The 15941-nt window shown below is 40.3% G+C and overlaps 1 protein-coding gene across 1 annotated transcript in view; it reads right to left on the bottom strand.

Annotated features, from left to right (window-relative positions):
- The window catches only part of LOC123926486 (transient receptor potential cation channel subfamily C member 4 associated protein), a 68564-nt gene that overhangs the window by 46804 nt on the left and 5819 nt on the right, over positions 1-15941 (bottom strand). Inside the window, exons 2-3 of the mRNA XM_045980373.1 lie at positions 8921-9049; positions 6022-6138 (exon numbers count right to left, since the gene is read on the bottom strand). Of these exons, the coding sequence (XP_045836329.1) occupies positions 6022-6138; positions 8921-9049 (246 nt within the window). The remainder of the gene's footprint in view (positions 1-6021; positions 6139-8920; positions 9050-15941) is intronic.

Genomic DNA, 15941 nt, shown 5'->3' on the forward strand with positions numbered 1-15941 from the left:
AAGGAAATGAAATTAAAAATACCAGAAGGAAATTCCCCAATGTGGATAATTAAAAAACAAATCCTAATTTATCAATGAGTTGAAGAAGAAATCACAAGGAAAACTGGAAAATACTTTGAGATAAAAGAATACAGTTAAACTTATGATACAGCTAAAGCAGGTTTAGAGGGAAATTTATAATTTTAAGTGCCTATACTTAAAAAGCAAGAAACAAAAAAGAATTATCTCAAACCAGCAACCTAACCTTCTACATTGAGACACTGGAAAAAGAGGTACAAACCCAAGGCAAGCAGAAAAAAAGAAGAAAATAGAATTAGAGTAAAAAGTAATTTAGTAGGGCGCCTGGGTGGGTCAGTGGGTTAAGCCTCTGCCTTCCGCTCAGGTCATGATCTCAGGGTCCTGGGATCGAGCCCCACGTTGGGAATCTCTGCTCAGCGGGGAGTCTGCTTCCCCTTCTCTCTCTGCCTGCCTCTCTGCCTACTTGCGACCTCTGCCTGTCAAATAAATAAATAAATAAATCTTTAAAAAAACAAAACAAAACTTGATTTAGTAAAGATTAGAAAATAACAGAAAATCAACTATATAATCTTACAGAGAACCTTACAGACCTTACAGAGAACAAAAATCACCTTCCTTCTGATGGACACTTTTAACTACTATACATGAAGCTACACTAAGCATCTTTGCATACAGAGCTTCATCGCCTTCTGACTTACGTCTTCATGAGAAATGTAAACAAGGCAAAAATGGGTAATGATCTTTAAGGACTAAGCCATACTACAGAGTTCTCAAAGAGATGCCTCAACTCCCACAATTATCCAAAGGTGTAAGATGCTCAACTGCACAGAACATAGATTCACTCCACAGGGAAGATAAACTAAGTCAATGAATAAATTAAAAGTTCTTGGATGTCAAGCTATGGATTATACGTGGCCCACCGGCATTTCATTTGATCCACACCTACTGAAAAGCTGGGAGACTTTACAAAAGAATCTGGATTTCTCACGTGCCCCAGGGCAACAGCAATCAATGGGCATGAAAGAGTCATTTCCCCATAAAAGGGGTCACACTCTCCACTTCTCCACAGTCCCTGCAGGCATTTAATTTACACAGGTCATCTGACTTGGGCCTCCATGCTCCAGTAAGTTACCTACCTGACCCTGACGCATCTAGGATGCAAACTCTAGGATACACTTTTCACTGTCACGTCAGGGTTGACAAAGGAGTGGACTACCCAGCAGTACTCCCAATTATTCCAATTCAGCTGAGCTTTGGGCAGCATACTGAAGAGAGGGTTACTTTGGGGCCTGGCTAGTGACTGGCAGAGGAAGAAATAAAGAGCTCAGTCTCAAAAATACTTCCAAGAACAAGATGACAAGGGAGTTCAACAAGAACAAATGCATCCAAGTTAAGGTAAGTGAAGAGCAAAAGGTCCTAAGCAAAAGCTCATATTTATGAACAGACTGAAATTCCTGGAGAAGCTAATCTTCTCCAAAGCAGACCAAAACCAAACAAAATCAAGAAACTTTGATGCAAAGTGTCCATGACCAGCACCTGCAACAGAAAACCACACTGTCACTGCCAACAGACAGCCGGCTAGAAACCCACGTTATTCTTTTTTCCTCCCATAAATCTACTGGTTTCTATTAAATAAATTCCTTGATGAACAATTCAGAGGTGAAGGGTCCCTCATGCTGGCCATTAAGCCCACACTGCGAGACCACTAGAGCTGCTAAGGAGAGGCAATGCAGAGCAACAATTAGGGAATGAAAGCTAAGGTTGATGCTACGGCTGCAAATGTGTAATGATCTTTACTTTCATGGCAAACAGCATCTTTTTTTTTTTTTTTTTAAAGATTTCATTTATTTGACAGAGAGAAACCACAAGAGAGGCAGGCAGAGAGAGAGGAAGGGAAGCAGGCTCTCTGCTGAGCAGAGAGCCCGATGCGGGACTCGATCCCAGGACCCTGAGATCATGACCTGAGCCGAAGGCAGCGGCTTAACCCACTGAGCCACCCAGGCGCCCCGGCAAACAGCATCTTTAAGGAAACCATTTTTAAATTGCAATCTAACGGGCGCCTAGGTGGCTCAGTGTGTTAAGCCTCTGCCTTCGGTTCAGGTCATGATCTTAGGATCCTGGGATCAAGCCCTGCATCGGGCTCTCTGCTCAGCAGGGAGCCTGCTTTCCCCTCTCTCTCCACTTGCCTCTCTGCCTACTTGTGATCTCTGTCTGTCAAATAAATAAATAAAATCTTTAAACAAATAAACAAATTGCAATATAACATACGGAGACAGTAAAATATAAACCATAAATATACAGCTCCAGTTTTTACAAAGTGAACATCATTCCTGTACAGTCACCAGCCAGATCAAGATATAAAATAACCATGACACCCTGGGAATAAGGACAGATACGGGGGATTGGAGGAGTAGGATCCCAGTCCCTCACTCATTACATGGTACAAAAATTTAAACATATGTGATAACAACTTTAAAATATTACCAAGAAAGGAGACACAGCTTATAATCCAACAGCGGGAAAAGCAAGAAACAAAGCTCTGAAGCCATAAAAGGAAAGACTGAGCAATCTGATAACCTAAAAAGTAAGGCCCCTTACCTACATCTAAAAGTACCATAAGGGAAGTCAAAATTCATTTCTCAAACTTGGAGAAAAAAATACAGCACATATAATAAAGGACCTTTAAAAACTGAGTAATCACAAAGTGCTACAGTCTAAACCTCTGTGTCTTCCCAAAATTCATGTTAAATCCTAATGTCAAACGTGGCAGCATTAAGCTGTGGGGCCTTTTGAAGCTGATTAGGTTTGGAGGGCAGAGCCCTCATAAATGGGATTATGCCCTTCTAAAAGAGGCTCCTGAGAGATTCCCTAGTCCCTTCCACTATAAGAGGACATGGGGAGAGGCTGGCAGTCTGCAACCTGGAAGACGGCCTTCACCAGAAACCAAATCTGCCAGTGTCATGACCATGGAATTCCCAGCCTCCAGAACTATAAGAAATAGATTTCTGTTGCTTATAAGTTACCCAGTCTGTGATGGTCTTTTATGGCAGCCCAAAAAACTAAGACAGAAAATCAGTAAGAGAAAGACCCGATAATCAAATAGAAAAGGATGCAAAAGCTACGAAGAGGTAACTGGCAGAAAAGGAACTGCTTATAAACACACACAAAGATATTCAATCCCACTGATAGAAGAATGCAAATTTTAAGAACTATGAAGAGAATATATAAGGTACTCTTAGAATGCATAAGACAACCCAATTAAAAAATGGGAAAAGGAGGGGTGCTTAGGTGGCTCAATTAAGAGGCCGACTCTGATTTTGGCTCAGGTCATGATCTCAGGGTTGTGAAATCAAGCTCCTTGTCAAGCTCTGCGCTCAGCAGGGAGTCTGCTTGAAGAGTCTCTCCCCCTGCCCCTCCCCCACCACGAAGTGTGAACCCTCTCTGAAATAAAGAAATAAATCTTTAAAAAAAACAAACAAACACACATTCCTATGTTCCAAGGAAGACATACAGATGACCTGTAGGCACACAAAAAGATGCTCAGCACCATTACCCATCAACACAACCCATATCAAAAGCACAGTGAGATACACACTCGCGAATATGGCTATAACCAAAACATAGGTAACAACAGATGTTGACAACAAGGACATGGAAAAATAAGAACCTGCATACACCATAGGTGGGCATCTAAAACGGTGCAGTTGCTTTGGAAAACAGTCTAAAGAGTCCTCAAAAGATTAAACTTAAGAGTTACCATATGACCCAGCAAACCCACTTCCAGGTATACACCCCAAATTAATAAAAACATATGTCCACGCACCAAGGGGGACACGAAGTTAAGAGCAGCATTATTTTTAAATTATTTTATTAACATATGATGTATTATTTGCCCCAGGGGTACAGGTCTGTGAATCATCAGGCTTACACATTTCACAGCACTCACCAAAGCACATACCCTCCCCAGTGTCCATAATCCAGCCACCCTATCCCTCCCACCACCAACAACCCTCAGTTTATTTTGTGAGATTAAAAGTCTCTTATGGTTTGTCTCCCTCACAATCCCATCTTGTTTCATTTTTTCCTTCCCTACCCCCACCACGCCCCACCCTGCCTCAAATTCCTCATATCAGGGAGATCATATAATAATTGTCTTTCTCTGATTGACTTATTTCACTCAGCATAATAACCTCTAGTTCCATCCACGTCATTGCAAATGGCAGGATTTCATTTCTTTTGATGGCTGCATAGTATTCCATTATATATATATACCACATCTTCTTTATTCATTCATCTGTTGATGGACATCTAGGTTCTTTCCATAGTTTGGCTATTGTGGACATTGAGAGCAGCATTATTCTCAACAGCTAAAGGTGGAAGCCCAAAAGTCCATCACTGACAAACATATACAAAATGTGGTATATCCATTCAATGGAATATTCTTCAGCCATAAAAAGGAATAAAGTACTAATACATGCTAAAACATGGATGAACTTGAAAACATTAAGCTAAGTAAAAGCAGTCAGTAACAGAAGACCACATATTACATGATTCCATTCAGATGAAATGTACAGAACAGGGATATCTATAGAGAAGGAAAACAGAGTAAAAATTCCCTATGACAAGGGTGTGTAGGGTAGTGATAGCTAAAACATAAGGAGTTTTTCCTGGGGTGATAAAAATATCCTAAAATTGACTGTGCTGATGGTTGCACATATCTATGAATTTACCAAAAACCACTGAATTGCATACTTTAAATGGGTAAACTGTATGGTATGTGAACTATATCTCAATAAACCTTTTTAAGAAACTAAAGAAATACCACTTCTCTCTTCTCTACTTAATTAATACTTAAAATTTACTTAAAATGTGCCATTAGGGGGGCGCCTGGGTGGCTCAGTGGTTTAAGCCGCTGCCTTCAGCTCAGGTCATGATCTCAGGGTCCTGGGATCGAGTCCCGCATCGGGCTCTCTGCTCGGCAGGGAGCCTGCTTCCCTCTCACTCTCTCTGCCTGCCTCTCTGCCTACTTGTGATCTCTGTCAAATAAATAAATAAAATCTTTAAAAAAAAAAAAAAAGTGCCATTAGGTAAAGGAGACTACTGGGAGCCGATAATGTTCCATTTCATGATTTGGGTGGCAGTGACAAAGGTAAAGTCACTTCGTGCTAATCACTGGTGCACTTTTCTACCAGCCAGACTTCAATAACACAGTCCACAAAGACACACACACATACACTGTGTTGGTGATGGTGTAGAGCAACAGACACTCTTACACTTTGTTACTGGGAATGTAAACTGATATAACCTCTTAGGTATATAATTAATGAGTTTATAAACAATAAAGCACACATATGTTTTGGTCCCATACGTATATACTCCCATGCATAAAAGCCTTCACTGCAACTTTGTTGTAAAAACAAAGGTGTGAAAAAACTCTACATGCCCATCAGTTGGGGCCTGGGGAAAATAAATTATGGTACAATTATACCAGGGAATACTATATAGCTATTTAAAATAATGAGGCAGATTTACATATACTGAATTTATCCCCAACCTAGAGAATTACATGAAAAAAGCAAGGTACAGAGCAGTGTTATCTGTATATGGGGTATGCCACCTCTGTGTGGGGAGAAAATAAACCTAAGGTGAGGATGGTGGGGTTATTTATATACACACACACACACACACAATTACCACAGAACATCTCTGGAGGGACACAGAAAAACTAGAAATCACAGCTGCCTCTGAGGAGGGGATGGGGGATAAGAGACACACCTTTCACTTTGTGCCTTAAAAAAAAACAGGCAGAAATATTATCAACTCAAATAAATCAATCCTTCTCATGTAAAAGCTATGATGAGCCAACAGACGTGAGCGCCCCTGAACTTCTAAAGATTGAAATTCTGAACTGTTTGATGTAAATTCTGCAATGTCTTACTTCTCCCATTTTAAGAGTTAAATACTCAAGCCACTAAGCAGTAGTAGTAATGAATAACTACTTACATCAACACCTCCAAACAGGTCGAAAATATAAGTATTTGGATAAGTGGTTTCTTGGGTAAGTTTCCTCTCTTCAGTAACAAATGCCATAGCCTCCATGGAGAGAAGAGGAGAAATTTCCTAATTTAAAAAAAGTATACAGAGAGACTTTCAGTTTTAGTATCCAAGAGGAACCACACACCAAAACAACAGTTTGCATTTTAGTCACAACCTGAATGCCCATGAGCCCAAAGATAGCCCCCAGCGACAACAACAGAAAGATAATAATCTTACAGAAAAGCTAATATGATGATCAACATTTAAGTAGTAATAATAGCTCACTTACTTAATGATTATGTACCAGGTATGGTTCTAAGTACTTCATGCATGACCCCTTTTAATCCCCACAAACCTACAAGATAACAGTAATTTATCACCCTAATTTTATAGATAAGCAAACTGAGATACAAAGAAGTTGTCAAGGTCACACAGCTGCTAAGTGACAGGGCCAGAATTTAAATGTCGGAAGTCTGGCTCCAGAGTTTGCACTTAGAGAAGAAAAGTAACTATTTGGGGTGAAACAGAGTGTGGGAAGAACCCAGGACCCTACTCTTATGCTCTCTCTTCAGGGATCTTGAGGGAAGAAGGAACACAATGGGCGAGGGCAGTGGTTCTCACACAGTGGTGAACATCAGAATCACTTGGAAGGACTTGTTAAAATCCCTCCTGCTGAGTCCCACGGGCGGAGTTTCTGATTCAGTAAGCATGGGGTGGGCCTGCCAAGGGCTCCTGATGCTGCTGGTCCAGGTATCACAAACCAGGAAAAAGCAGAACTCTTACAGACAACCGGTTATATGTTGGGCACCAGGCTTTGATACTTTAGCCCATCTAATCCTTAAAATAATTCAATGATGTGAGTATAGTTTTACTCATATTATGTGGGAAAAGCAAAATCACAAAGTTGCCCAGGCTCATGTAATTAGTGACTGAACCACTTACGAGAGACTGAACCACCTTCCCCAGGTCTCATTTTTCTCAACTATAAAACTAGGATGTGATTCCTGCTGGCAACACGGTACAGTGGAAGCTGGTCTTAGGAGGAAGACAGATCTGGGCTCATCATGTGATAGCCACAGGCTCTGGGTGGGTTACTGCTGAGGCTGTTCTTTCAACTGAAAAAGGAAATTATAGAAGACATTTGGGTTTGCCTGCCCACTATCTCGTTTTCTCTTCTTCAAATAAAAGCCCCATTTCCTTGGGGGAAAGGCCCCTTCCACTTTCCACAGAGTTCTGTTGGGGCTGCCACCAAGCACCTCAGTGCGAGCCCCAGGAGCAGGTGACCAGGCCTCGCCAACAGTGTCTCATTCCCTCACCTCGGTGGCTGGCCCAAGTTGTAGAAATGTCCCCCTAGCACTGTGATCACATGGAGGAACATTTTAGACCACACGCAGATGTCAAGGTAAGAAAAGGATAGCTTAACCCTGTTTAGCCCCTGAATTCACACATGTGCTCTCCAATTTGTGAGACAATAAAGGATCTTTTTTGATAGTCTGAGTGGGCTACTGTCTCTCACAATCAGAAGTATTCTGGACTAGAACAAGTAAGTAGACCACCCATGTCATAGAGTTACCACAGGAATTAAATAAGCCTGGTACAGAGACTTCAAAGAAGCATGTGTTGGATGAAGAAAGAAATAGTGACTGCAGAGCAATTACTCACAAACGTTAATTTCTCTCTTCCTTCTACCCCGTATCTCAGAGATTTTGCAGGAATCAAGTGTAATGTATAATTCCTTGCACAGAATTTTCAAAAAGTGTAAAACACTGCAACTATTTCTGTCTCATTCAGACTATAATATCAAGAATACAAAACACCCTTTTTTAATTAAATAAACTTATTTGGAAATTATTTTAAATTTACAGAAAAGTTGTACAGACAAAACATCTCTTCTTAAAGGTAAAGCTTATTTGCTGCCTACTATATTTTAGAATGACTTATGTGATATAATAATCAAAACTTTACTTCCAAAGAACATTATATCAAGTTTCATTACAATCAACTGTAACTCACACGAGTTTTAACTGCAACTAGTACTGGTCATCTAAATTCAAATTTGGACCCACCCCTGACGCTAAAGTTTGGACACAGTAACTCGGTGACCTAGTGAACCATAAACTCCCGGCAGGCACATGGGCCTTCCAGGTGATTCTGATACACACTCAAGTTTGAGAACAAGTGCCTTAGAATCTCTCTGCACTCTTCCATCCCTCTCCCAACCATCAATCCCAGTTCCTTCATCTTCTTATGTTGGTCATAATGGATCAACAACCACAAGGTTGGGGCGCCTGCGTGGCTCAGTGGGTTAAAGCCTCTGCCTTTTGCTCAGGTCATGACCCCAGGGTCCTGGGATCGAGCTCCACATCGGGCTCTCTGCTCAACATGGAGCCTGCTTCCCTTCCTTTCTCTCTGCCTGCCTCTCTGCCTACTTGTGATCTCTGTCTGTCAAATAAATAAATAAAATCTTTAAAAAACAAACAACAACAACAAAAAACAAACAACCACAAGATCACTTCCCTGAACCTTTAGCAGTATGAGAGTTTTAAAAAACCTTCTTAAAAAGAAGGTCATCCCAAACCCAGGACATAGGGTTGGCCTCCCAAATTAAGCAAGCACTGCCACAAAACAAGTGTGAATAAAGCCCAGAAGGGCAGACACAGGGAACTTAATGGTGATTATCTTTGGGTGGTGGGATTATAGTTGATTTTTATTTTCTTCTTTGTGATTTTTCTCAACTTTCCAAATTTTCTACAGCTTACACAACAGAAACAGTCTATTTTAAAAAGCAGACTGAAGGAGAGAAAAACAGACATCTGCATCACCTGGAGGCTTTGAATGAAGCCTTTCCAAGGCCCCTAAGAGTTACCTTGAGGATGTTTTGGCACTCAATGAAGTCACTGTGGAGGTGGCTGGTTGCATACAGCTTCAGGAGCAGCTGAGGAATCCCACTCCATTTGGACTGCTTGTCTCTCTCTGCCAAAAACGTCTCTGTGAACTGTGAAGCAAAAGAAAAAAAGAAAAAGGAACATTTCGCTGATGAGGACAGAATGACTAGCATGCGTGGCAAAGGAAAGCAGCTGCCTCCTAAACATACCCAGGAGAAATAATTCAAAGGTCTCTTTCTAGAAACCTTCAAAAGCTCCCCAACAGCCTACAAGTGAAAAGTCCAGCTCCTCGCCTTGTGACACAGCAGCCTTTGCATCCTATTACCAATCCTCCTCTCTAACTTCGTCTCTTAGTGCACACTTCTCCAAACGCACATGTTCTCTATGTCTCTCTGCACGTGTTCTTCCTTGCCTAAAATGTTCTCTGTTGTTACCTGGAAAGCTCCTTCTCCTTCTTCAAAGTGTGACACAAATAACCAGAAATGTTCCTTGCTGGGTCTTCCCCTCTCTCCTTTTTCTTTCTTTTTAAAAGATTTAATTTATTTATTTGACAGAGAGCAAGAAAGTGCATGCACACATGCACACTAGGAGCGGGCGGGGGGAGCAGGGGGTGGGGGGAGGAGGAAAGACTCTCAAGCAGACTCCACGCTGAGCATGAAGCCTGACACTGGGCTCAGTCGATGCAGGGCTCAATCCCATGATCCTGAGACCATGACCTCAGCCCTGAGATCAGGGTCTGAGTTGGATGCTCAACCCACTGAGCCACCCAAGTACCCTTGCTCCTCTCTCTCCTTTCTAAGTGAGGACGTGCTCCTCCTCTGGGGCCTGATCTTAACATCATAATTACTGATTCACTTGTTCCCCTCCTCCTGTAGACCACAAGCACCTTCAGAGTAGGTACTAGGCTGCGTTTATCGTGCCCACCTTCTCTCTCTCAAAGAATGCCGGGCAAAGAACAGAGACTCAGTAAATGTTTGAAGAAATAAGCAATAACTTTTTAGTCTAATGACAGGTTCATTAATCAACTATGGCACAGTTCCACTAACACTCTTATGACGTATCATTAACCAGGGGCCGGATGTGAATTATTTTCACATACACTTGTCCCTCAATCAGATCAAAAGCATCTTATGACTGTTATTACAGGACATGCAGGTCTTCAATAACATCTTAGTTTATCCTGGCGCATATCAGTTCTATGATTTTGGACGAATCCCATTATCCTTCCTGAGCCTGTTTTCTCGGATTGTAAAAATAAGATAATACAGAAGTAATAGAGAGATAATGAAATGTTTGTGAGAATAATCTGTGTTTGGGTGAACCAAAGGCATCACTATTTCTGTAGGTTAAGAAAAAAAAAAAGACTGACTATCAGCAATTTCCTATCATTCAAGCTAGTTCAAATCAAGGCAAGTCCAAAAACAATGGGAAACCATTTTTCTTTTTCTTAAAAGGAAAAAAAAAAAAAAGAAAAACATGGTTTCATGGGACTCAGCAAATGTGGTGTTTACAAATTTACAGGTATGCACATTTATACTAAAAAGGAAAAATGTCTCAGATAAATTAACTAAACTTTCACCATGAGAAACTAGAATAGCATAAACCAAACCCCAAACAAGCACAAGGAAATAAATACGACTACAAAAATAAATGATATGGGGGCACCTGGGTGGCTCAGTGGGTTAAGCTCTGCCTTCGGCTCGGGTCGTGGTCTCGGGGTCCTGGGATCGAGCCCCACATCGGGCTCTGTGCTCAGCAGGGAGCCTGCTTCCCCCTCTCTCTCTGCTTGCCTCTCTATCTACTTGTGATCTCTCTCTATATATCAAATAAATAAAATCTTTAAAAAAAAATAAATGATATGGAGAGCAGAAAAATAATCAAGAAAAATCAACAAAATCAAAAGTTGGTTCTTTAAAAGAGCAACAAAATTAAAACTTTAGTTATGATGACCAACTTAACACTGACTCAAATAACTAAACTCAGGAATAAAAGAGGGACATTACTACCAATAATATAGAAATAAAAAGGTTTATAATGAAGTAGTAGTAACAATTACATGCCAACAAATTACATAACCTAGATGAAATGGACAAACTCCTAGAAAGATACAAAATACTGAAATGGACTCAAGAAGAGGTGAATCACTGGTTTAGCAAGAAAAAAGAAAACTACCCACAAAAAAAAGTGTGCCCAAAACCAATGCTTCACTGGTGAATTCTACAAAACATTTATTTTATTTATTTTTTAAAAGATTTTTTATTTGTTTATTTGACAGACAGAGATCACAAGTAGGCAGAGAGGCAGGCGGCAGGTAGGGGAAGCAGGATCCCCACTGAGCAGAGAGCCTGATTGCAGGGCTTGATCCCAGGACCCCGGGATCATGACCCAAGCTGAAGACAGAGGCTTTAACCCACTGAGCCACCCAGGCACCCCATTTTATTTTCTTTTGAGATTTTATTTATTTATTTGAGAGAGAGAGAATGAGATAGTGAGACAGCACAAGATAGGGGAGGGTCAGAGGGAGATGTAGACTCCCTGCTGAGCAGGGAGGCTGATACTGGACTCTATCCCAGGACTCCAGGATCATGAGCTGGGCTGAATGCAGTCGCTTAACCAACTGAGCCACCAGGAACCCTCTACAAAACTTTTAAAGAAACTAAAAATTCTTCACAGACTCTTCCATAAAACAGAAAAGGGGACACTTCCCGACTCATTCTGTTATCCTGATACCAAAATCTGACAAAGATGTCATAAGAAAACTACTGACCAATATCTCTGATGGATACAGACACAAAAATCCCTAGCAAAACCCTACCAAACCAAATCCAGCAACATGTAAAAAGGATTATATACACCATGACCAAGCAAGGTATATTCCAGGAATTCAAGGTTTGTTCAACATATGAAAATTAATCAATCTAATCAACCTGTTAAAGGGCATTTAACAAAAACCCACAACTATCATCATAATTAACAGTGAAAGCCTGAATGCTTTCCCACTAAGATCAGGAAAAAGACAAAGATGTTGATCCTCACCACTTCTATGTAACATTGTACTAGTAATTCAGGCCAGAGCAATTAGGTAAGAAAAAAAATAAAGGCATCCAGGTGGGAAAGAAGAAAAACTATATTTGCCATCCTATGATCTTGTATATAGAGTACATTATGGAACCTACACATAAAACTACTAGAGCTAACAAATGAGTTCAGTAAGGCTGCAGGATAAAAATCGATATACAAAAATTAGCTAAATGTCTATACACTTACAACAGACAATCCAAAAATGAAATTAAGAAAACAGTCCCATTTACAATGAAACCAAAAATAATAAAACACTTAGGAATAAATTTAACAAAAGGAATACAAGACTTATAAAATGAAACTACAAAGTATCATTGAAAGAAATTAGTGGAAGTCTAAATAAATGGAAAGCCATCCATGTTCATAGACTGGAAGACTTAATATTGCTAAAATGGCAATACTTCCTATATAGAGTCAATGCAGTTTCCATCATAATCCCAGGTGGCTTCATTGAAGAAACAGACAACCTGATACTAAAATTCATATGGAAATGCAAGGAACCCAGGATGGCCAAAATAATCTTGAGGCAAGAGAACAAAGTTGGAAGAATCACACTTTCTCTCATTCAGAACCAACTCAACTCTCCCCATTCCATAAAGTTCTCTAAAGCAATCACAGCCAACATAATCACAGGAGAGAAAATGGCTTTTAAAAATAGGAGGGCCTTGGGGCGCCTGGGTGGCTCAGTGGGTTAAGCCGCTGCCTTCCACTCAGGTCATGATCTCGGGGTCCTGGGATCGAGTTCCACATTGGGCTCTCTGCTGAGCAGAGCCTGCTTCTCTCTCTCTCTGCCTGCCTCTCTACTTGTGATCTCTCTCTGTCAAATAAATAAAATCTTTAAAAAATAAATAAATAAATAAATAAAAATAAAAATAGGAGGGCCTTTTAAAAGTTTAAAAATTAAAAAATAAAAATAGGACCCTAAGAGAACAGTGTATTTTTCAGAGGAAATTAATGCCAGGTGATGGACGTGACTTTTTTTTTTTTTTAAGTTTTTATTTATTTATTTGAGGGAGAATGAGTGAGAGAGAGCATGAGAGAGGAGAAGGTCAGAGGGAGAAGCGGACACCCCAAGGAGCTGGGAGCCCGATGCGGGACTTGATCCCAGAAGTCCAGGATCATGACCTGAGCCGAAGGCAGTCGCTCAACCAACTGAGCCATGCAGGCACCCCTGGACATGACTTTTTAATAGTTATTACATATTTATTTTTCAGTCACACATTTTAATGTGTACTTACACAAAATGTCCAGCACAATGAACAAAAAAGAAAGACTCTCACCATGATTAAATTTCAGAATGCCAGAAAGAGATGATCCTAAAAGCTTTGAGGGGGTAAGGGATGGGAAAATAGGTCATATACTGAGGAATGGGAATCAGAACAGAACCTCTCAACATTCACACCAAATGCTTAAAGACAATGGAATAACACCATTAAAAAATTTAAGGGAAAATAACTTCCAACTTAGAATTCTATACCCTGCTAAACTTAATATACAATTATAAGAATAAAAGACATTTTCAAACATGCAAGCTTAAGAAAAAAAAAAAAGCCACCTCTCACGTACTCTTTCTTGGGAGGCTACTAGTGAATGTATTCCCCCAAGAAAGACAGGATTCACGAAACAAAGGATCTAAAACATAATAAAAACAAAACACCTTAAATGTGGTGAAGGGAAATCCCAAGAATTCAGATGTATAGCTGTCCTAGCAAGGAACTAATCCAAATGAAGGAAGATGGAGAATTCCAAGAAGGATTTCTTTTTAAAAAAGAAAGTTTTAGGGATGCCTGGATGGCTCAGTTGGTTAAGTCTGCCTTCAGTTCAGGTCACAATCCCAGGATCCTGGGATGGAGCCCCGCATCAGGCTCCATGCACTGTAGGAAGCCTGCTTTTCCTCTCCCACTCCCCCTGCTTGTGTTCCCTCTCTGGCTGTCTCTCCTGTCAATAAATAAAATCTTAAAAAAAAAAAAAAAAGAAAGTTTTAGAATTGGGACTAAATTACAAGCACACAAAAACCAAAGCAAATTTTAAAAGAATGACATTATTCTAGTGAAAGAAGCCAGACCCAAAGGCTACATATGGTTCAGTTCCATTGCAATGAGAATGTGTAAAAGGGTATAGGAACAGGACAGTAAACAGATGAGCAACTGCTAGAGGATGGGGCTAGGGAAGGGGTTAACTACTACAAGGAAATTTTCTATATCCTAACCCTAGTGGTGGTCACACAACTGCATTTGTTAAAACTCATAGAACTAACAGGCATACCTCGGAGATATTGTGGGTTCCAGACCACCACAATAAAGTGAGTCAAATGAATTCTTTGGTTTTCCAGTGCACGTAAAAGTTATATTTACATTACACTGTAGTCAATTAGGTGTGAGATTATGTCTAAAAAATGTACATGTCTTCATTAAAGAATAAAGTAAAAAATACTTTATTGCTAAAAATGCTATCATCTGATCTTTCACAGTTCACCATATTATAATAATAATAATGGAAGTTCGAAATACTGTGAACATTACCAAAATGAGACAGAGACACCAAGTATGCAAATGCTGTTGGAGAATGGCACCAAGAGACTTCTTTGATGCAAGGTTATTACAAACCTTCAATTTTGCAAAAATGCAGTATCCATGAGCACAACAGACAAAGCACAACAGAACAAGATATGCGTCTATACACTAAATAGGGAGAATTCTATATTTATAACTCAATTCAAACAATGGGGAAGGGGACAGCAGCTTTTAACTCAAAATATATATATATATAAAGCATATACTGTCGTATACCATATGGCTCTATTGTAACCAATGATATCATGATCGTATAAATATTTAACACCAATAGCCCAAATTGTGACTTAACTACATTAGAAGAATCAAAAAGAAACATGTGGCATAGCATGTTGAGAATTAAATCCTAGTTTACAAGGGAAGAAAACAGATAATGTCTAAAACTGAAGTCAAGAAATAACCTTAAGGGGCGCCTGGGTGGCTCAGTGGTTAAAGCCTCTGCCTTCAGCTCAGGTCATGATCCCAGGGTCCTGGGATCGAGCCCTGCATTTGGGCTCTCTGCTCAGCAGGGAGCCTGCTTCCCCCCCATCTCTGCCTGCCTCTCTGCCTACTTGTGTGGTCTGTCAAATAAATAAATAAAATCTTTAAAAAATAAAAAAAGAAAGAAATACTGGCTATGCTTGCGGTACCTGGGTGGCTCAGTGGGTTAAGCCTTTGCCTTCGGCTCAGGTCATGATCTCGGGGTCTTGGGATCGAGCCCCGCATCAGGCTCTCTGCTCAGCAGGGAGCCTGCTTCCCCCCCCCCCCCCACTCTGCCTGCCTCTCTGCCTACTTGTGATCTTTGTCTGTCAAATAAATAAATAAAATCTTAAAAAAAAAAAAAAAGAAAAAGAAATACTGGCTATCCTGTTTCCTGCAGGACCCTTCCCCTGCAAAAAAACAGCTACAGTGTGGGCAGTGGTTGTGTGGGGAGGGCAGAATTTGGGGGCAAAAAGTGGGGCAGAGCACAGCTGTTTTTAGTTACAAGGCTCATGATACCCAGAGAGCTTCCCTATCGTAGTCCAAATATTCAACTACTCAAGGAATTTCTTTTACCCTGTCTACATAGTCTTACAAGGCATTTACTCCCATTTAAAAATAATCGTTTGGATTTTGTTTTCCTTGTGGACATCTGATTACTATGATGAAAGAGCCACCAATCCAGTCATCTTCAAAGCTGAATTACTGGCAGGAGTTGTACGGGTTTCTTCTCTTGGAGTACTTGTGGTTTGACAGTTTATAGCAGTGATAATCTCTTACATCATGCTGCATAAGCTGTCAACCTGTTCAGCGGATGTGGCATTTCCAGACACTCAGTTTTCATTGACTTATTTTGTCTTTACTGCTTTTCTTTTTAAATAAAGGCTGA

Source organism: Meles meles, chromosome 16 (genome assembly GCF_922984935.1).
Source record: "Meles meles chromosome 16, mMelMel3.1 paternal haplotype, whole genome shotgun sequence".
Classification (NCBI taxonomy): Eukaryota; Metazoa; Chordata; class Mammalia; order Carnivora; family Mustelidae; genus Meles; species Meles meles.